The sequence below is a fragment of the Chiloscyllium plagiosum genome, chromosome 6 (genome assembly GCF_004010195.1).
Source record: "Chiloscyllium plagiosum isolate BGI_BamShark_2017 chromosome 6, ASM401019v2, whole genome shotgun sequence".
NCBI classification, from domain to species: domain Eukaryota; kingdom Metazoa; phylum Chordata; class Chondrichthyes; order Orectolobiformes; family Hemiscylliidae; genus Chiloscyllium; species Chiloscyllium plagiosum.
In genome coordinates, this window is record NC_057715.1 from 50,958,596 (window position 1) to 50,971,275 (window position 12,680).

The 12,680-nt window shown below is 43.3% G+C and overlaps 1 protein-coding gene across 1 annotated transcript in view; it reads right to left on the reverse strand.

Moving 5' to 3' along the window:
- LOC122551047 (centrosomal protein of 63 kDa-like) overlaps positions 1–8,168 on the reverse strand; it is a 55,399-nt gene extending 47,231 nt beyond the window's left edge. The window contains exons 1-3 of the mRNA XM_043692690.1: positions 8,080–8,168; positions 7,039–7,153; positions 6,046–6,243 (exon numbers count right to left, since the gene is read on the reverse strand). Of these exons, the coding sequence (XP_043548625.1) occupies positions 6,046–6,243; positions 7,039–7,153; positions 8,080–8,168 (402 nt within the window). The remainder of the gene's footprint in view (positions 1–6,045; positions 6,244–7,038; positions 7,154–8,079) is intronic.
- Positions 8,169–12,680: the final 4,512 nt, after the last annotated feature.

Sequence of the window (12,680 nt, forward strand, 5' to 3'; positions counted from 1 at the left end):
CGTTGCCTCCCGACCACACTGACGGCCCATGGGCCTACAAGCTCGACCATCTCCTGTAACTGCTGAGGTGCGGTATCCCACACTCCTGCAGAAACAGGACATCGGCTTTCACGTTGGCCAGGAAGGCCAGTGTTGAAACACATCGCGAATCAGATTTTATGCTGCGCACATTAATAGTTGCAATTTTAAACCCCATTTTGTTAACAGGTTGTAAGGTTACCCATGTCCGATTGTCGCTGGTCCTGCCCCTCTGGGGTAGCTGTCTGCATCCCCGTGCAGTACGCAAACTGCTGGACCCTCGCAGGGCTGAGGTAGCTGTCCAGTTCCCCACTTGGCCCATTTGCCCGCTTCGGTGTCATCGGGCCGAGACCAGGGTCCACACTGTCTGTTTTAAATCTGACAGCGGGGCTGTCAGAGGGTCACTGCTCCCAGTGACCTGGAGCTGTATGGTGGCGGGGCCCTCCTGGCTTTCACCTGGTGGGGGGTGGTGGTTTCCCATTTCCTCAGGAGGTTCGTCCCTTGGTTGGCAGTTGCTGCTCTCCTTTCTCCTCGCGCTCTGTCTCTTCTTTTGGTGACGACCGTCCTTACGTCCGTCCTCACCCTCCGAAGAGCTGTCCGTGTCTTCCACCTGCAGCTGCCTTTTCCCCTTTTTCTGGGAGGTCTTGGTGACCGAGTGGGTTTTCCTCTTCCTGTTTTGCACCACGGTCCATTCCTCTGCCTCCTTCTTTCCCGTCTCCGCCTCCTCCTCCTGTCCTGTCGGAGCTTCGCTCGGCAGCTGTACCTCTCCGGTAACTGTCATCTGCTCTGCTCCGGCCTGTCCTTCCTGTTGCATGCCCCCTGACACCATTCCCTTGCCGGTTTGCGGTGCCTTGCCGTCCTTTTGTGGCCCACCTCTGGCCATCTGCGCATAGGTGGCGGCCCCTCGTCTTGGGCAGGCCCTGTACACGTGGCCCGCCTCCCCGCACAGATTGCAGTTCTTTTCCTCCTTGCAATCTTTGGTCGGGTGGCCCTCCTTCTTGCAGTCCGCCGCCATGTGGTCTGACCTCTCACAGGTTCGGCACACTTTCGGCTGCCCTGCATAAGTCAGGTACCCTCTGCTCCCTTCGATAGCAAAGCTGGAGGGTGGGTGGAGGATATTCCCGCTGGCGTCAACCCTCAGGGTTACCTTGACCTGTCGTTTGCTGGTCCAGATCCCGAAAGGGTCAACCACATCGGTGCTTTGACCCTCGACCTGCACATATCTTCCCAGGAACGTTAGGACATCAGTTGCTGGCACGTAGGGGTTGTACATGTGGATTGTAACAACCCGACTCCTCTGTGCAGGAAGCACACACAACGGGACCGCCGACAAGATGGAGAACAGCGGCTCCCCTTCTTTTTCCTTGAAGACCTTCAGGAGCTGCTCCTGAAGGTGACATCGAAGTAGCCTGCCCCAGGGAAATCCTGCAGGCAGTACACGTCTGCTGCGGCGAATCCACAGCACTCGAACAACACCTTCTTAACGAACACCGTCCGATCGACTGGTGTACGCTCTTTCACCTTCTTGACAGACACCCGGACGGTGTTTCGAACCCCCTGCCCAGGGCTGCGGGCAGCTGTTGAGGCCATAGCTCTGAGGTTGGCTGGTCCCTGAATTGGCATTAGGCCGAAGCCAGCATGAAGATCCACCAATAGCAGGTCAGCACAACCAAACGATCCTCCAACATCCAATCACTGATCCAGCGATGATCTCCACTAGCTCTGATGACTCGCAACTCGACCCCTGTCATGATAAGAACAGACACTTGATCTTATCTAAAAAGGCCGAGACGCAATTGTGAAGAAGTAAAGGCATTTGAAATACTTGCCTTTATTGGTCAGTGCATTGAGTACAGGGGTTGGAAAGTCATATTGAGTCTGTACAAGACATTAGTTAGGCCACTTTTCGAATATTGTGTGCAATTCTGGTCTCTGTGCTACAGGAAGGATATTGTGAAACTTGAAGGGTCAGAAAAGATTTACAAGGATGTAACATCATAGTAGATTAGATTAGATTACTTAGTGTGGAAACAGGCCCTTCGGCCCAACAAGTCCACACCGACCCGCCGAAGCGCACCCACCCATACCCATTCCCATTCCCCTTCCCCTACATTTAATACTACGGGCAATTTAGCATGGCCAATTCACCTATCCTGCACATTTTTGGACTGTGGGAGAAAACCGGAGCACCCGGAGGAAACCCATGCAGACACGGAGAGAATGTGCAAACTCCACACAGTCAGTCGCCTGAGGCGGGAATTGAACCCGGGTCTCTGGCGCTGTGAGGCAGCAGTGCTAACCACTGTGCCACCGTGCCGCCCACAGTACTCGGAATTACAATGTTGTGGCCACGGAGACTTGGATCTCACAGGGGCAGGAATGGTTGCAGGATTTTCCAGGGTTTAGTTATTCTAAAAAGAACGGGGTGGGGGGGATGTAGCATTGTTAATTAGAGAGTGCATCACAGCTGCAGAAAAGAAGGTTGTTAAGGAAGGTTTGTCTACTGAGTCAGTATGAGTAGAAGTCAGTAACAGGAAAGGAACAGTCACTTTATTAGGTGTTTTCTACAGCCCCCCCCAGTAGCAACAGAGAGATGGAAGAACAGATTGGACAACAGATCTTGGAAAGGTGCAGATGTAACAGAGTTGTTGTTATGGGTGACTTCAACTTCCCCAGTATTTATTGGAAATTCCTTAGTACAGATAGTCTGAATGGAACCGATTGTCAGGTGTGTCCAAGAGGGATTCCTGATGCAATATGTAGATAGGCCAACTGGAGGGGAAGCCATATTGGATTTTGTGCTTGGCAACGAGCCAGGCCAGGTGTCAGATCTCTCTGTGGGAGAGCATTCAGTGACAGTGACTTAGCTGCCTCACCTTTACCATAGCCATGGAGAGGGATAGGTACAGACGGTTTGGGAAGGTATTAAATTGGGGAAGGAGAAATTATACTGCTATTAGAAAGGATCTGTGGAGTATAAATTGGGAACAATTGTTCTCTGGGAAAGGCACAAAAGAAATGTAGAGGCTGTTTAAGGAGCACTTGTTGCTAGTGTTGGATAACTTTATTTCACTGAGACAGGCAAGGAATGCTAAGATGAAGGAGTCTTGGATGACAAGAGCAGAGGAGCCTCTTGTCAAAAGGAAGAAGGAAGCTTACGTAAGGCTGAGGAAGCAAGGATCCAGCACAGCTTTAGATGATTACAGGGTAGTTAGGAAAGAACTCAAAAATGAACTGAGGAGAGCTAGGAAGGGGCATGAAAACCCTCGGCGGGAAGGATTGGGGAAAGCCCAAAGGCATTCTACACATGTGTGAGGAATAAGAGAATGATCAGAGAGAGGGTAGAATTGATCATCAATTGTGGAAGGAACTAATGCCTGGAGTCTGAAGATGTAGGGGAGGCCCTAAATGGATTTTTTTGCTTCAGTATTCACTAGAGTTGAAAGTGAGAACATAGTAGACCAGGTTAATAGGCTTGAACAGATTGATGTGGATGTGCTGGAAATTCTGGGAAGCATCAAGATAGATTAGTCCCCAGGGCCTAACTAGATTTATCCAAGGTTATTACAGGAAGCGAGGAATGAGATTGCTACGCTTCTGGCGATGATATTTGCATCCTCACTCTTCACAGGAGTCATACTGGATGATTGGAGGCAGGTGAATGTTGTTCCTTTGTTCAAGAAAGGGAATAGGGAAATATCTGGGAATTACAGACCAGTCAGTCTTCCGTCTGTGGTAAGCAAGGTACTGGAAAGGATTAAGAGGTAGGATTTATGACTATTTCTAAAAACATAGTTTGATTAAAGAAAGTCAGCATGGCTTTGTGAGGGGCAAGTCATGCCTCATAAGCCTTATTGAATTCTTTGAGGACATGACGAGACAAGTTGATGAAGGTTGAGCAGTAGATGTGGTGTAAATGGATATCAATAAGGCATTTCAGAAGATTCCCATGGTAGGCTCATTCAGAAAGTTAGGCGGTATGGATACAGAGAAATTTGACTGTCTGGATACAGAATTGGCTGGACGAAAGAAGATAGCAAGTGGTAGTGGATGGAAAGTATTCTGCCTTGGAAGTCGGTAACCAGTGGTATCCCGCAGGGATCTGTTCTTGGGCCTCTGCTTTTTGTAGTTTTTTATAAATGACTTGGATGAAGAAGTGGAAGGGTGGGTTAGTAAGTTTGATGATGACACAAAGGTTGGTGGTATTGTAGATAGTGTCGAGAGCTGTTGCAGGCTACACCATGACATAGACAGGATGCAGAGCTTGGCTGAGAAGTGACAGGTGGAGTTCAACCTGAATAAATGCGAAGTGATTCATTTTGGAAGGTCGAATTTGAATGCTGAATACACTGTTAAAGAAAGGATTCTTGGCAGTGTGGAGGAACAATGGGATCTTGGTGTCCATGTACACAGATCCCTCTAAGTTGCCACCCAAGTTGATAGGGTTATTAAGAAGACATATGGTGTTTTGGCTTTCAATAACAGGGGGATTGAATTTAAGAGCTCTATAAAACCCTGGTGAGACCACACTTAGAATAGTTCAGGATGGATGTAGATGCTTTAAAGAGGGTACAGAGGAAATTTACCAGGATGCTGCCTGGATTGGAGGGCTTGTCTTAAGAAGATAAGTGGTTTGAGCTAGGCTTTTCACACTGGAGAAGAAGAAGGAAGAGAGGTGACTTGATAGTACAAGGTATAGATAGAGTAGATAGCCAGGGATTTTTCCCCAGGGCTGAAACGGCTGACATGAGGAGTCATAATTTTAAGGTGATTGGAGGAAGATATACAGGAGATGTCAAAGGTAGGTTCTTTACACAGAGAGTGATGAGTGTATGGAATGCACTGCCAGCGGTGGTAATAGAGTCAGAGACATTAGGGATATTTAAGCGACCTCTGGACAAGCACATGGACGGCAGTAAATGGAGGGTTGTGTAGGTTAGGTTGATCTTAGATTAAGATAAATGCTCAGCATAAGATCATGGGCCAAAAGGCCTATACTGTGCTATACTGTTCTATGTATGTTCTATGTATGTTGGAGAGTTTGAGCTACAGGAAGAGACTGAGTAGGCTGGGGGCTATTTTCCCTGGAGGGTTGGAGGGATGACCTTATACAGGTTTATAAAATCATGAGGGATATGGATAGGGTGAATAACTGAGGTCTTTTGCCCAGGGTGGGGGAGTTGAAAACTAGGCGGCATAGGTTTAAGGTGAGAGGGGAATGATTTAAAAAAGGACCTAAGGGGCAACTTTTCTCACTCAAAGGATGGTCCGTGTATGGAATGAGCTGCCAGATGAAGTGGTGGAGGCTGGTGCAATTACAACATTTAAAAGGCATCTGGATGGGTCTAGATTAGGAAGGGTTTAGAGGGATACGAACCAAATGCTGGCAAATGGGACTTGATTAGTTTAGGATATCTGGTCGGCGTGGACGAGTTGAACCAAAGGGTCTGTTTCTGTGCTGTACAACTCTGTGCACTTGATATAAAAAACAAACAGCCAGAGGGATTTTATATCTTCCTCTTTTTTTATTATCAACTGCAAATTATTTCTATCTTTCCTCACAGCACAGAGAAAAAAGGAAAAAAAGGAATAAATAAATAATAAAACCAGTGACCAATACTGTTTATGCAAATTCACAGCCTCAAACATGCAAAATGTGAGATTAGTAAATAAGTTTGTTAGTGTGTAAGTTTGCAAGACTACAGGGAATAGATGGAGATGTGGGACAAGCAGAGTTTTTCTTCCAGAGAATGTTACAACCGTTATGGCTGAATGGCCTCTTTCCATGCTAGAACCTGCTTGTTTTTTTAACTGTGAAGACATATTTTATAGCAGGTATAAAATCCACCATTCTTCTTGCACAACCTGTTTCAACAGCTAACTTAGTCTTAGAAAAATGTATTGAACTCACTAAACTAAACTAAAACTCAAAGATGTTCCCTAACCCTCATATTATAATTAAAGAATTAATTTTTAAGGTTAGTTAACTGATCCACTTATATATTTGTTCTATATAAATTCACACACCCAATATTCCACCAATATTTGTTCTCTTTTCTCCAGCTCAGTTTTGAGTTGCTTTTCCAGATAAGCAGCTTTCTCCGTGACAGTTGCTATGGTGATTTCTTTTTTATTAAGTTCTGTAGTCAGGTTAGAGACCTCGGCTCTAATTCCCAGCATCTCAGAGCAATGCGACTGCTCCTTCTGACTCAGACAGTCCCTCAACTGCAAGAGAATATAACAAAATAAATATTTGAAATATTTTTGTGATCAAGTGACATGGTTATATCTTTTAAGTTAGAGCCAAAGAATTCAAGTAGCTATATTTCATTGCTTCTCAGATAGAATATAATGATAACGGAGATAATACACTTACTGGACTAAGAATTTGTAAATAGAAGGCCCTTTAAAACATTGTTTTTACTCAGTTAGGGATTTTAAACAAAAATGTTAGAAGAGGAATAAAGATTTTTTCTGTCCAATGAAGTAAAAAATGTCATGGCAGTCAATAGCTTTGTGATTCTGTGGCGTGCCAAAGTGAGACTACACCAAATAAAGCAGGAAGGATGGACATGTTAGTCATTTTCAGTCCTTTATTACTCTATGCCTACCCAATGTTCATTTTAACAAAATAAATATGTTATGATTTGAGACTTTAAGAGTTGAAGAGATGTAGCATAACAATTAATCAATAACATTGCATGATAGGCTAATGAACGTGCAAAATAGCATTTTTCCCTTAAAACTGATGTATTTTGAGCAAACCTTGAAGAATGTTATCGCTGTTTCATAGTATTATAGTGAAAAAATTAACTACAGGAGGTTACTTTGGAATTCCTATTTTTGTCTTAAAGAGCCATGCTCGACTGAACTAAAGAAAACTGGCAATGATGAGCTATGTGCTATGAGGAACGTAGTACAAAATTGTAACTTTTCACAGCTAAGTGTTCAGACTGAATAATATAACATCTAATAATGTTCTAAATTTGTGCTACTTTAGAACCTATGGTACTGACATACTTTATTGACTTCCTTGTTCCCTTCCACATGCTCGTTCTGCAATCTCTGTAACTCCTCCTCTTTTCTGGTGAGTTCATCATTCTGCTGCATGCAATATGTACGAGATAAATCAAGCCTAAGGAAAAACAATTCACAGCTTCATCTCCAGGTGCAGCTTCACATAAATACTTAAAATGATGGCTAAAATTAATTTATTTGGGAAGGAACAAATCTTCCTGGTTCATGTGCTTGTGACATTGCAACTTAAATAACTACCTTAAATGGATCAATTTTATCGACATTCAGAGAGAAGAACAAATTCTACATAAACACCAGCAATGTTTTGAGTTTACAACAATAAAATAATAGATCTGAACTGAACATTACAACACTTAACAAAAAACAACTTAATGAAAACTGAAGTTTTACTGTTTCTGATTCTTACCTGAGAGATGGGAACAAGATATATATGGCAATAGGCAAAATGAAAACCATGCTCTGGTTTTAGTGCACAACACTATTTTTCATAAAATTTCTAGTATGGAAATTCATAGATTTGCCATTTGGCCCATCAAGCCTGCTGTACCAAATGCAACCCATGTAATGTAATAATGGACTGAGGAGTACGTGAGAATGGGTGACTATGCTAAAAGCAATCAATAACATAACAGGAGTTGGTGTGGTTGGGTAAAAAGCATGGAAGGATGGAATCAGACTCTAAAGTAGTTGAAGTATACTTTGAGCCAGAGATGCCATAGGATCCCCAAATGGAAATATAGATGTTGTTCTTGGAGCTTCCACTGAAGCTTAATGGAATACGGCAGCAGGTCTGTGACAGAAATGTTGGTCAGGGAATATGGTGGTGTGTTGAAGTGGCAGGCAGTGGAAGCTCAGGGTCAGTTTTTTAAAAATTCAATGTGTCTAGATTGGAACCATTAGAATCAATTTTAATGGTCTTTGAAGGTTTTAATTTTACTGTGCTACAAATACACAAGATAGGAAGGTTGGCTTGATTCAGTAGTCCATTTTATTTAGAACTATTTCAGTCAGCTTTTTACTTACTCTGCATTTAACCTCAGGATGTCTGACTGTAGCATTGTTTCAGTCTTACTGCTGGCCTGAAGATGTTTCAATGAGCTTTCAGATTCCATTTTAAAATAAGTTAGCTCATCGGTCATCAAATTTAGTGATTTTTTTTCCATTAACCTGCTGAGAAAGAAATTAAAAATCAGCAAATTATAAAAGAAAATGTCTTGCCTTTACAAAGTGCCTCGCATAACCTCAGAATGTACTAATGTGCTTTACAACAATAATTAAAAGTGCAGTCATTGTTATAATTTAAAATATCAATAAAGGAGTCAGAATCCTACAGTACAGAAATGGACACTTCTGTCAAACTCATCCATGCCGACCAGTTTTCCCAAACTAAACTAGTCCCATTTGCCTACATTTGGCCCAAATCCCTCTAAACTTTCTTATTCTCGTACTTGTCCAAATATCTGTTGAAAGGTGGCCCAGTGGTTAGCACTGCTGCCTCACAGCACCAGGGACCCGGGTTTGAATCCAGCCTTGGACGAGTGTCTGTGTGGAGTTTGCACATTCTCTCCATATCTGCGTGAGTTTCCTCTGGATGCTCAGGGTTTCTCCCACAGTCCAAAGAAATGCAGGTTAGGTGAATTGGCCATGCTAAATTGCCCACGGTGTTCAGGGATGTGTAGGTTAGGTGCATTAGTCAAGGGGAAAAGTAGGGGAATGGGTCTGGGCGGGATACTCTTTGGAGAGTCAGTGCGGACTTAGAGTCATAGAGATGTACAGCATGGAAACAGATCATTCATCCAACCCGTCCATGCTGAGCACTATCCCAACCCAATCTAGTCCCACCTGCCAGCACCCAGCCCATATCCCTCAAAACCCTTCCTATTCATATACCCATCCAAATGCCTCTTAAATATTGCAATTGTACCAGCCTCCACCACTTCCTCTGGCAGCTCATTCCATACACGTACCACCCTCTGTGTGAAAACGTTGCCCTGTAGGTTCTCTTTTATATCTTTCTCCTCTCACCCTAAACCCTATGCCCTCTGGTTCTGGACTCACCGACCCCAGGGAAAAGACTTTGCCTATTTACCCTATCCATGCCCCTCATTATTCTGTAAACCTCTATAAGGTCACCCCTCAGTGTCCGACATTCCAGGAAAACAGCCCTAGCCTGTTCAGCCTCTCCCCATAGCTCAAATCCTCCAACCCTGGCAACATCCTTGTAAATCTTTTCTGAACGCTTTCAAGTTTCAAGTTTGGGCGGCACGGTGGCACAGTGGTTAGCACTGCTGCCTCACAGCGTCAGAGACCCGGGTTCAATTCCCGCCTCAGGCGACTGACTGTGTGGAGTTTGCACGTTCTCCCATTAAGTGTATAAGTCCTGCTAAGATTTGCTTTCTCAAAATGCAGCCCTCGCATTTATCTGAATTAAACTCTATCTGCCACTTTTCAGCCCATTGGCCCATCTGGTCAAGATCTTGTTGTAATCTGAGGTAACCTGCTTCGCTGTCCACTACACCTCCAATGTTGGTTTCACCTGCAAACTTATTAACTATACCTCTTATGCTCGCATCCAAATCATTTATGTAAATGCCAAAAAGTAGAGGACCCAGTCCCGATATCCTTGTGGCACTCCACTGGTCACAGGCCTCCAGTCTGAAAATTAACCCTCCACCACCACCCTCTGTCTTCTACCTTTAGCCAGTTCTGTATCCAAATGGCTAGTTCTCCCTATATTCCATGAGATCTAACCTTGCTAATCAGTCTCCCATTGGGAACTTTGTCAAATGCCTTACTGAAGTCCATGTAGATCACATTTACCGCTCTGCCCTCATCAATCCTCTTTGTTACTTCCTCAAAAAACTCATTCGCTTGTTTCCACACTGTAGGGATTTTATGATGATTTGATGCCTGTACCTGCATCTACCACTTCCTCCGGCAGTTTATTCCACATATGAACCATGCTCTGAGAGAAAAAGTTGCTCCCAGGTCCAGCGGTGGGTATCCCAAACTCACTGCCGATAAGGGTGGTAGAGGCAGAAACCCTCATAACATTTTAGTAGCTTTTGAAAATGCACTGTGGGTTAAGTGCTGGGAAATGAGACGAGAACAATTAAGTGGTTGTTTTTGACTGGCACATACCCAATGGTCACCCCAGACGGTCTTTGACTTTTTCATTTACTATATTGATTGTTGCAGAATGTCATGATGCCCCTCTAATGTGTTGATAACTAGCTTGATTTTCCTTCCATTATCATCATTGAAGTGATGTTGCCTAGATTTAAAGTAAATAGTTACTTTCTTGAATGGTTGAAAAGAGTATTGCATTACTTTTCTTTAAGCTTGAAGCTAAATTTTAATTGTACGTGGAAGCAAAAGCCAAATGAGGGGTGGTATATTAATGTCTTCATGTCACTAGTGTGGACTTTTTTCATTGGAGCATAGGAAGTTGAGGGGTGACTTTGGAGAGGTTTATTAATTCATGAGTGGTATGGATAAGGTGAATAGCAAGGGTCTTTTTCATTGGATAGGCGAGTTCAAAGATAGAGGGCATATTTTTAATGTGAGAGGAGAAAGATTTAATATGGAAATCTGGATTAATAGCCTAACAAAAATAACACTAGGTCATCACCTCCCCAAACATCCTGGTAAATCTCTTCACTCTCTCCAGAGCAATAACATCCTTCCTATAATGTGAAATCTAGATCTGTACATAGCACTCTGGCTGTGGCCATACCAATGATTTATACAGTTTTAGCATAACCTCCTGTCTCACAAACAGTGTCTTGGTGAATGAATTTGAGAAACAATTTGAATACAGCAAAATCCCACAAACTGCAGCAAGAAAATGGCCAGATAACCTGTTTCTCATGATGAAGGAATAAAGATTGACCAAGTCATCAGTAAGACTCCCCATTTCTCTTTGGAATAGTGGCACAGAATTTTCCGGCTGCGAAGGTGGAAGAGGGTTCAGTTTTATGCGTTATGTGAAAGACCACATCTTCATCATGTCTCGAGGCTATTTCAAACGTATACAAAACCTCTCTATTCTCAAAAGTATTTAATTTTCAACTTATCCACTCGAGTGAGTATACCTGTGAACTAGCCAATTGGATATCTTTTCCATTGACCTAGTGAATTGGTACAGCAGGTATACATTGTTATGATTCTGCCAACAAGCTGGGGTATTGATTGGATTGGACTGGATATTGATTGGACTGCGAATCCTATTGATTGGATTAATCTTGCAAAACAGCAGCAGAGGTGTGATGGGCCGAATGGATTCTGAATGTGCTAAAAACAGGATATTCACGATCATGGATGAGGAGAGAAGGAGAAAGGTACCAATGAGATTGAACTGTGTGTGAAGCTGCAGAGTGTTAAATGAATACTTCCCATCTGTCTGTACTCAGGAGAAGTCAGATACAAGTGCAGAATTTGAGAAGATGGGCAGTGCTCAAGCAAGAAAGCATAAGCAGAAAAAAAGTATTAGAAGTTTGGGTGGACTTAAGAGTGTATAAATCCCAGGGTTCTGTAGGAGAGAAAAGAAATAAACCACAGTATCCTTGATGTAATATCATTTCTGGCCACATGGAAGGTGCCAGAGGACAGCTAATGTAATTTCACTTTCCAAGAAGAGTGATAGAGATAGACCAATGAACTACAAACAAGTGAGTCTAACGTCACTGGTAGGGAAAATATTGGAGAAAATAGTGAAGGAAAAAATTAATCTCTATTGTGAGAGGCAAGGTTTAATCGGGGATAGTCAACATGGCTTTAACAGATGGAGCTGAAACTTTATTGCTGGAACAGCACAGCAGGTCAGGCAGCATCTAGGGAACATTCTGTTCCCTAGATGCTGCCTGACCTGCTGTGCTGTTCCAGCAATAAAGTTTCAGCTTTGATCTCCAGCGTCTGCAGACCTCACTTTCTCCTTTAACAGATGGAGGTCATGCCTGACAAGTCTGGTAGAATTGTTTGAGATGGTAACCAAGTATTTGGATGGAGATAGGGCAGTTGGTGTTGTTTATGGATTTCAGAAAGGTCTTTGACAATGTCCCACTTGGGAAACTGACGAAGGTGGTAAAAGGTCCTGAGAGCCAAGGTAACTTGGCAAGTTGAATTCAAAATTGGCTAGTGCCAAGAGACAGTGGGTGGTGATAGAAGGCTGTTTGTGATATTCATAAATGATGTAGATGAGAATGTTGGAGGGATTAGTGAGTTTTGAGAAGATATGTAGCTCAGGTTGAGGGTCTGGATGTAGTTTTGCTCACTGAGATGGAAGGTTCATTTTCAGACATTTCATCACCATACTAGGTAACATCTTTAGTGAGCCTCACCGAAGATGTTACCTAGTATGGTGACGAAATGTCTGAAAATGAACCTTCCAGCTCAGCGAGCAAACCTACATCTATGTTGGAGGGATGATAAGTAAGTTTGCAGATGACACAAAGATTGACTGAGTGGTTGTCAATAAGGAAGATGATGTTTGGTTACAGAAGGATATGAACGGATTAATCAGAGGGGCAGATCAGCAACAGATGAAATTTATCCCTCACAAAAACGAGGTGATGCACTTTAGAAGAAGGAACAAGACAAGGGAATACTCAATGAATGGTGGGACA